We start from the raw sequence: 9,872 nt of genomic DNA on the forward strand, positions 1-9,872 counted from the left end.
CTGAAAACTCGGATTTTCCTTGCTCGAAAAATGTAATGCTTCCTACTATAGTATGTTTTCTCTCGTCGCCCACAAACTTCCTCTTCTGGTGACCCTTCTGACTTTTTGTGTTCTTGACACTGAAGCATCCAATCAATTTGGTCAAAAGTCCAGTTGTGAAAAAGCATCTGGATGTTTTGTCCCCAGACAGCCAGTTTGTGGAATATTTGAGGATCAGCTCATCTGACCCCCTCCCCTGACATCCTCCCCCACAAGTAAACTTATTTTTAGGGATCAGAGGAGACAGACCTAGAAAGCCAGCCTGCTCTCTGAGGAATGAGGAACTACAAGGGCATGGATACGACGTGAGACCCTCGTGCTTTCTCTGCAGTGGCCACCTGGAGTCTGCTGCAGAGGGGCAGAGGGTCACCAGTCTTTACAGGCAGGCACACAGAGGGCAGTCTTTGTGATTAGGCTCTTGGCAGCATCATTGTCAGGGTCAAGATTTATCTGGTGCCTGCGGCCACCTTAGCACGAAAAGGAGGCTGAAGCCACCTGCCCTCATTTTATCTTAGATTACCACCAGCTCAGGGCAGCTGGTGAAAAATACAGACGAGGAGTATTGCTTTCATAGGAAAAAAAAAGTTAGTCATGATTCAGTTTCTTGAAAAAGTGCCCCCCCATTCTTTATTCTCAGAGTCACTAAAACTAGGACTCGATCATCAATCTCTTCTCTTTCTTTCTCATTTGGCTAGCTAATTCAGACTCTTTGGGCTTCAGTTTCTTTCAATAGCCAGGCAGGTGGGGTAGGAAATGGATGCTAGTGGGGGCAGAGGAAGGGGGAAGGGCTCCTTGGCACCCCTCCCTCTTGGACTTCAGTCTCAGGCAGAGTAGTTCTATTTGCAGACAGCTCAGCAAAAGCAGAGCATTGCTATTACCCCCAGATGCTGTTTCCAATCGATCTTACTCATTTTTCCCTCTGGGGTGCAGGCAGGGCATTACCCAAATCTGCTCAGACTTCCCAAACCACCCAGCCTTGATCTTTTATGTTATAGTCACAGAAACTTGAAGATACTTTTTCAGCAGTTTAACCACATACCGAGAATTTCAGGGGGAAAAGGTCAAAAATTGATAACTTTCATTTATTAAGAGTTCATTAAGCAGACCTCTGCATTCTAATAATGACAAATCAGTGTCACATTGCTAAGAGGAAAAGAGTGACAGCTGGGTAGTTTCACAGAACTATCAGGTGTTGGGAAGAAGGTACAGCAAGGGTTCAATTACTATAAATTAGAGTGATTTTGTTTGTTTCCTTGGGGTTTTCATGTTGCTAGTACCTTTTTTGGTGTGTTTGTAGTTTTACTGAAAACGCATATATTTTTCTCTCACTGTCTCTTCTACTTTGGCATCCATTTTAGAAATTAAATTTTTGTTGTAGACTTCTGTTCTTTAGTTTTTTCTTCTTTTTTACAAAGTTCCCTTCTCTGCCTTCTATATCCTCAGTAAATCTAGAAGATATATAGTTATGCCAAGGTGAGGAATACACATCTATTTAGCACATTTAAGAATGTGCAAGGCAAATGAAATATAAACTTACATCTGAGATGAAAACATTGTCCTTGGGGATCACCCTAGTTAGTTCACAGATTGGTTTTTTTCCCCCTTTTGCATTCAGCTAACTCGTGGTAGGTCACTGAAATGTATTTAGGCTGATTACTGATTTTTACTCAAAACTATTTAAGAAATTTAACTTTGAAGGCTGAGAAAGACTTTCAGTCCCCTGCTCTGGAGCGCCGCCCTGAGGCCTGGGTTAATAATAACACCATGATAGGAATTTGCAGCTAGTTAGGTGTTTGTGCCTAGGCTCTTGAGTAAACTCAGAGTTGGTGATGGACAGGGAGCCCTGCAGTGTTGCAGTCCATGGGGTCGCAAAGAGTCGGACACCACTGATGGACTGAACTGAATTGAGTTAGGTCTTTCTAGACTTTAGGATGCTTTAAATGGTTATGAGTAAACAGAGTATCCATTTAGCTTGAAGATTAGATGTCTTTTCATCCCAACTAAATTTTAAATCAGCTTCCTCTGAAAGATTCTTTCACTAGCTTTTTGGAGCAGCTCCCAGGGAATCCAATTATGAAATCATCCTGTACTCAGAAGGTAGAGGTTTGCCTTTTCAGAATAAGGGAGCTATAGCTTCAACCATCATCTCCATGAGAAGCATCCTTATTGGATCCAGGCCCCAAAGTGGGACATTTGTCAACTACTGGAGGTGGTTCTCTGTCCGTCAGCCACCTGACGCCATCTTGCCAAAAGATAGGGACCCCGTGCCTTTGTGGCTGGTGGCATAGACAAAAGAAAGCTTCATCTGGGCTCCTTCGTGACTTACCCAGCCTTCTTCTTGCCCTCTGTAAACCACTAGGACACCCTATAGGCATTTTGCTCAGGCCAGACTTTTGACATTGCAGAGTTGCTTACTTCACACCAGAGCTCCCAAGATTTAGTCTGGAGCCTTCACTGGCTTTCCTCAAAAATCAGCTGCCTTCATGAGTGACTGCTGATGTCTAACCCTTGGTCAGATTAAGGGACCTAGTGAAACCTTTGCCCTGCCACCCCACTCTCAAGGTGTTCATGTCTTCTATCGATGAAGGGCTAGTTTTCTATAGAGTTTTCATTTCTGGGTGTTATGTCACTGCAACCCTGGGATAAAAATAGGTGTAGTTAGTATGTTACAGATTAGATTTCGAATTTCCAGCTTTGTGCCACTTCCTCTAGTAATACCAATTTTGGTGACACATTTCCTAGAATCCCAGGCTTGCTTCATTTGCTAAAATCCTCCAAGGACAGATCTGTTTGCTTTAAAAACCTAGAAGGATTTCAAATCAGACTTCTCAGCTCCCACTTCCTCTTCCCCCTGTCTTCTGTCTGTCTTGATTTTCTTGTTTTCTATTCAGGGAGCAGGGGCCCCCACCCTCCCCCTCCCCCTCCCCAACCCAAGGCTGGCGTTTTTGTTGACGGCTGAGCACACATGGCCTTCCATGGCAAAAGGCCCTTTCCTGGCTGGCTCCAGAGTTGCCACCAATGAGTCGAGGGGGAAAACTTGAGTTAGGCCTCACAGTTTCAGCCAAGCTGGGCATACATCGAGTACACCTGTCACTTGAACCGGTGTCCAAAATGCAGCCCTAAGGGTCACAGCTGTGGCATTATTTCAGCATGAGCAATTCAGTATTTAATGTTCCTTGGAAAAATAAATCATTCCAAGCAGCTACTGTTCACCTGTTAACCCTTAGAGGATTTCATAGAAGGAGCGTGGGGATGCCATCCTTAATTTTCTTGGCCAGCAACATGCGCTTCCCAGTTCTGTCTTTTAAAAGACCATTCCTTATATAATGGAGAACAGGGAGTTGCAAAAACAGCATCCTCTTGTTTTGTGGCAGGCGCAGTCTTCTAGGGTGAGAAGTTAGACTTTCTTTTCCTCTCATTTATATTTTTACCTGCATAGTACATAGCTTTCTGCACAGTGGCATTCCATTTCTTTCCTTTTTTCATGGTAGCTTATTATTAGCCTGCTATCACTGGCAAGTCTTATTTTACAATTAAGCACTGGGTGTGTGTGTGGGGGGTGGGTGGGGAGCAGTCCATCATTAATCAGATCTTCGGATTTCATGTGAACAGCCCCCCAAAACGACCCACATTTTAAATGTATCCTCCTGTCACCTGGCTCTTCATAAATGAATTGTCCATCTGCAGTTAATCCACACAGTGCAAATCGTTTTGAAGGCTGAGTGGTCCGCCTTCTTAAAGAAATTGGCTATATTTAGTTTTTTAAGCAAGCCTGCTTTGTGTTCTTTGTAAAGTCAGCGACATTCTTTCAATTTTTTCGGTGTAATTAGCACAAAAGGAGCCGTAATCTGAGAAGGTAGTAGAGACTTCAGCGACCAAGAAACAGGAATGTTCGAGAAAGCGGGCAGAGGCCGCCTTCCCAGTTCTGGGTGGCAGGCAGAGACCCTGAGACGTGGCTGTGGGCACAGCTGAGGTCTGTAGCTCGTGAAAACATCTCCTTTCCATCTGATCCCAGACTGATTGCAAATGCCCGTTGTTTCAGCTGGCTAGTTCTCTCTTCCTCATAACTTCCAGAGGTCGACAAAGACCTGAGGAACCGCTGCAGCATTTGGGCTTTGCTGAGTTGAGTAGCTCCTGGCTCATCAGGCAGAGGGTTGTGCACGCCGCCCAGTTCTCCATGGACTGCCGACAGAGTCGAGGGCACATTCTCTGGGCAAATACTGAGTTTTGACCAAACAGGCCAAATGGAGATGGAGTGGGGAGGGGGCAGGGGGCAAAGCTGGGGTTTCTCTGGGAACCAAGCATTTGTGCCCCTCAAAATAAAAACCCAGGGAAGGAGGTGGAGCTAAACTATAATTACACATTTTTCTATTTCATTTTCAACATGTGTGGGCAAACACAGAAAGATGAAAATGTACCCACAGTTTTAGATAAATGTGTGACTAATTATGTCCCATTAATTGCTTAATTCCGGGTTTACCAACAACAGATGGAAGTGGGTTTGGTGCGGGTGGTGGGGGTGGTTGAAGGCAAGTAACACCCACAGCCCTATCAGAATCTTACTTGTCCCAAACTGAGGCTAGTAACTAATTGCAAGCCTGTCTGAAAACAGTCAGCTACACTTGGTTGGTAGGTAAATACAGTAAAAATGCCAAGATGGTAAAAGTTGTATTTAGCAGTTATTTCCTTTATACACAAAACAACACTTAATGAAAGGAAATTTATTACCTGATTCATCCAGAGTATTTAACGCTCTAAACACTTAACTATATGGAGCTAAATTTGAAGAATTAAATGCAATGGGGGAAAAAAAACAAAACCCAAAATCTTTAAAATCAGAACAATTAAAGGACTTTTTTTATCTCCAAATGTCTTATTAGGGCTTTAGGGCTCTCTTGATTGCGCCAGCTTGCTTTTTGTTTTTTCCTGTTCCGTTCCGTTCAGTCGCGTCCGACTCTTTGCAACCCCGTGGACTGTAGCCTACCAGGCTTCTCCGTCCATGGGATTCTCCAGGCAAGAATACTGGAGTGGGTTACCATTTCCTTCTCCAGGGGATCTTCCCGACCCAGGGATCGAACCCAGGTCTCCCGCATTGGAGGCAGACGCTTTAACCTCTGAGCCAGGTATTTAATAAGACGTTGAATCAAAATGTCGTTTAAATAAGACATCTTGTGAACAAAGACACAAGTGAGCTGACCCCGTACCTATTGTTAACTAGTCCTCCCTGCATTATTTCCCATCCTGGATGAATTTCTATCCTAAAGGCCAAATTAAAAGTTTGAAGCAACAGGCTTTCCCATTACCTAACAAAACTTAGTTTGGTTTAGGAAAATTACCTCTTCTGCTATAGAGTGGTAACAGTTTTACATACCTCACCCCTCAATTAGGACCTCCAGTAAGTGGGTCCATTCATCTGTGGTTGATGTCAGTAAGCCCCTCATCTAAATTATCTACCTTGAATATTTTCAGGGCTAGCATGTGTATCCGGAGAAGGCAATGGCAAGCCACTCCTGTACTCTTGCCTAGAAAATCCCATGGATGGAGGAGCCTGGTTGGCTGTAGTCCGTGGGGTCGCTAAGGGTCGGACACGACTGAGCGACTTCACTTTCACTTTTCACTTTCCCACATTGGAGAAGGAAATGGCAACCCACTCCAGTGTTCTTGCCTGGAGAATCCCAGGGACGGGGGAGCCTGGTGGGCTTCCGTCTATGGGGTCACACAGAGTCGGACACGACTGAAGTGACTTAGCAGCAGCAGCAGCAGCATGTGTATCATTATTAAGGTTTCAGTTTTTAAAAGGAACAGTGTAGACTCTATTGTGTCCCACTTTCAAACTGTTTGGTTACTTTGTTAAAAGTCCACTCCTGGGAATGTCATGAGAAAGGCACTAAGGGTCTTGGGAACTGGGCATCATAGAGACGAGGACATTCCTCTTTGATGGTGTCCATCCATCGGAGTCAGGAAAGATCCATCAAGGCACCAAAGACCCAGTTTCCCTCATTTTGTGAACCATGCTTTTAAGATGCTTGATCGGTATCCCAAAGCCACTGGCTCAAGAAATTGGGTCCAAACACATTCGCCATCGTGCCTCCAAATTTTGTTTTGATTAGAGTATATTCTAAGTTAAAAATAAATTATTTTAGAATTAATTAATAGGAATCAAATTGGGAAATTTCACGTGGCCCTGTAGTTAGTTAGTTCCTTGATGTCAGCTTTTGAAAGTAAGTTTCACTAACTTGAACACCATGTTTAGTTTTGAATGCAAGTTTAGGGTTACTTTGTGGTTGTCACTGTTAACTAGTGAATGTGACAAGGGAAAAAATGCCCTAGGTAAGCAGTACAGTAGATTTTTAAGAACTTTATGGGACTAAGTAATAGAACCTTCTCATCAGGGATTAACTAGGAAGGCTTTTTACAATACCTGCTTCATCATGTGTATAGTACAGGTTTCAAGTCACATTCATTTGCAACAACAATTTCAGTCATTCTAGTTAAATAAAGTGCAAAATGTGCTTTAAAGACAGAAAGCACCATTGAAGTACTAAACATTATTAAAAACTTACAGCTAAGGTTTCTGTTTCGGTGGAAATCTGTTTCCTAGGCTATTAAAATAATATCATAATTTTATTTTCTCTGGAATCTCACAATGACCCATCTAATAATGAAAGGCCAAGAAGAACACATGCTTGTCCAAAAACTTAATTACACCGTTAAGTGTAAAAACGTTTTCAAGATTCTGAGCTATAGTGAGTATATTGCTTCTAAAAGCAGACGAGGCATTCTTTCTCAGACAGGAAGATGCAAAAGAGCCAAGGAACACATCCACCCATAAACATGAAGCTTACAAGACCACTAAAAAAAAAAAAAACAACCGCAACTTGCCAGTCCATCCATTGTTGTGAAGTTTGCTTTGCTGGAGGGAGCTGTTGATCGGTCAGCCATGTGTATAGCATGGGACCCCCCTCTGTTTCACAAAATCATAGCAGGAGGTGACCTAGTGTTTAGGTTACGGGTATGTTATTATCCCCACTTGCTGGCTTTGGCAGGGAGCAGGTCACCTGAACCAGGCACTTTACACCCGGGACATTCTGGCCCTTTGCCCCTCTTCAGGGCTTGAAATTTCCACGACTTCCATCTCTCCCTGAGCCAAACAAGAGGCCCCTTCCACTGGAAAACTCTCCAGTCTGGACTGTTCCAAGAATTATGCTAATGGATTGCTCCACTCAAAGCATAAACCAGGCACTTAAAATGGTAACAACCTATTAAAATAAATCACTAATTCATATGAAAAGGTCACGCATGGTGGCCTCTGAACCTGAAAGCCTTTTTTTAAATTAAAACTTTTACGGCCCTGGGTAGGTCAACTGCTAGACTGAAAACTGTGGACAGTATCAGCTCACCACGCCAATTGAGTAAAAATCTCATCTTTCACTTTGTGTCGGGTGAAAACAGAAAGCCGAACAGACCACAAACGAGCTTGTGTTTCAGAGCTCTTAGTGGCCTTTGCTTACCTGTAAACCACTGATTCCACCTGCTGTCATATATTTACAAAGTAAATGCTTTATCTGTTCATCAATGATTGGTCATAATAAAATATAGGTGAAAGCTACACTAAAAAAATGAAAAAAAATTTTTTTCCCAAGAATGGCCTGCCAGGTTAGAAGTTGAAATGGCTGGATCCTGACCTTGCTTTATACATTCTAGGACAATAGTCCTGATTGTACTTGCCTGGAATATGTGTCAGCATATGACATGGGACAGCTTCACTCCTTTCAAAGTTCAGGCGTCATATTTATCTAAAAGGGGGGAGATGGTAACCCAACTCAGGGATTTCCAAATAAGGAGACTCTTCATTATATTCTTTGTAGTAATGTGTAGCTACTGGCATAAGTATCAAGGTTGTATTGGTTACTATTTACCTTGTTCCTCTTAAATACAATGTATTTGCTCTTCGCCACATTAGAAGCAGGAAGGAAGATGCTTTGGAACAAATGGAGCTTAACAAACTGACCTGTTCCTCCTCCTTATAAGCCTTCACCAATTTTTAAAAATGACAATCGATCAATTAATCAAATTCAAGCAAGAAGTTTTTATTTAATAGGTAAAGATACAAAACTCAATCTTTAGGTAGTTTCTAATCTAGCTGGTGAATGATTAAGTCATAGTTTCAGACAGCCTTACTGTGGAATTTATTTATGAGAACATTCCGGTCTATAGGGTGAATATTTTTATCTGTTTTTGTTCTGGTGGATGGCAGTTCCTTTGAGGTTTCTGTCGACAGAAGGTGTATTTTTGTGTGGAAAGAGAGGACATATCCAGAGCGTGATCAGAACCTGGCTGATTTGGGAATGGGGGTGGAAGGGCAAACATAGCAACTTTTCTGCAGAGTCCGAGAAATGTCTGGACCCTGCTGTCAGGAGAGGTAGCAGATATAGACCATGAGAGTCTGGCGTGAAGATTTCGCTTCCTGTTCTTAATTCCGAGTGTTCTCTGCTGACTTTGAATTGCCCTCACCATCTCTCAGGTTCATGTAGTGAGGCCTTGTAGAAGTTGGGGGGGGGGGCAGAGGTGTACCTGATGGGGTCAACAACAAATAATAAGTGACACCTTCATCTGTCACACCTTTTCTTGAGTTGAGCAAACTGGGGGAAGGGGGGAATTTCAACAGTCCCGTTGAATGATTAACAGTGCCTTTCTATTTTCAAAGAAAAACTATAGGGACAATTTACTCAAGGCCTCTGACCCAACCAATCAATCACCCCACCCCCTAGGTATGTTAGCTGTGTTTCCATTTACAAACATGCTGTTTTCCTTCCTTTTTATCCTCCAACTTTTATCCAAAGTTTTAACGACTGTTTCAAAGTGAAAAAAAGTTAAAGAACGGAGAGAGTAGTAGTCGTGACCACTTGTGAATTTGGGTTGATTGGCAGGTGGCCCGTGAACCACCAAAGGCAGTTGCCAAGGTCTTAGACTGACGTCCTGGCTACTCTTGACTCACCTGGGCACCAGGTGGGCTGCTGGGACCAAACTTTTATTGAATGAATGAATGAATTGTACCCAAGCAGACACCCGCTTGACTTCCAACGACTCAACCAAGGTCCCAGGAAAAGCGAGCCGCCGCCGAGCCGTTGAGGACTGACTCGGTGTCACTGCCCTTAACCCACTGTGCTTAAAAGGGACAGTGCTGGGTTGGGGTGGGATGGGGGAAACACTTAAAAGTTTTTAAACAATTCTCAAACAAATTCGTGATCAATAAACTACTTTTCCATCTGTTCCAGAACACCCCCAGCCACCGCGGCCCACAGGCCCAGCCACGGATAATTGGGACACCCTGGCCCACCACCTCGCCAACCCGGGAGGACTCCAAGGGCGCCGACCCCGCGACCTGGCCACCGGCGCTCGGCTCTTGCGTCGCCGGCTTCACCTGGCGATGATGCTTGTTCCGCGCTCATATCACGCCGCACACTGCCTATCGTGCGCCGCGATTGATTAGTGCCGACACCTACCTCCGCGGGTGCGCGCCGCCGGGAGGGAGGGCTGGGTGGCCGGCCCCGCGCACGCTAACCGGGAAGCGGGAGGTAAGAGGCGCGCGGCCGGGAGAGCGCCGCCGTCGCACACTTTGCACGCCGCCCAGGGCTACACCACTCACCGAAAATTGGGAGGCAGGTCTGGGAGGCGGGGTCCGGCGCCCACCGCCTTGGGCGCCCCCGAGCCCCCCAGCACCGCATCCCCCACGCCCCGTGACCACACCTGCGTGGCCCCCTGCACCCGCCCGCACCCCCAGGGTGCACGGCAGCCCGTTTGGGCACGTCCCCGGCGGGCCGATTTTTCGG

At 44.8% G+C, this 9,872-nt stretch overlaps 2 protein-coding genes across 7 annotated transcripts in view; both read left to right on the forward strand.

Moving 5' to 3' along the window:
• The window catches only part of LOC129561531 (neuroendocrine secretory protein 55), a 52,924-nt gene that overhangs the window by 36,537 nt on the left and 6,515 nt on the right, over nucleotides 1-9,872 (forward strand). For 5 of the 6 annotated variants that reach the window (XR_016039136.1, XR_016039137.1, XR_016039140.1 and 2 more), the window contains one exon: nucleotides 9,318-9,494. The exons of the other annotated variant lie outside the window; for it this stretch is intronic. The gene's annotated coding sequence lies outside the window, so the exon portion shown is untranslated. Of the gene's footprint in view, nucleotides 1-9,317; nucleotides 9,495-9,872 lie in introns of those variants that run through there. 6 annotated transcript variants of the gene reach the window in all.
• The window catches only part of LOC148775396 (guanine nucleotide-binding protein G(s) subunit alpha isoforms XLas-like), a 35,157-nt gene that overhangs the window by 23,578 nt on the left and 1,707 nt on the right, over nucleotides 1-9,872 (forward strand). Inside the window, exon 2 of the mRNA XM_088843653.1 lies at nucleotides 9,533-9,838. Within this exon, the coding sequence (XP_088699779.1) occupies nucleotides 9,533-9,838 (306 nt within the window). The remainder of the gene's footprint in view (nucleotides 1-9,532; nucleotides 9,839-9,872) is intronic.

Source organism: Moschus berezovskii, chromosome 15 (assembly GCF_049115385.1).
Source record: "Moschus berezovskii isolate FMDL1 chromosome 15, NW_MosBer_1.0, whole genome shotgun sequence".
NCBI lineage: Eukaryota > Metazoa > Chordata > Mammalia > Artiodactyla > Moschidae > Moschus > Moschus berezovskii.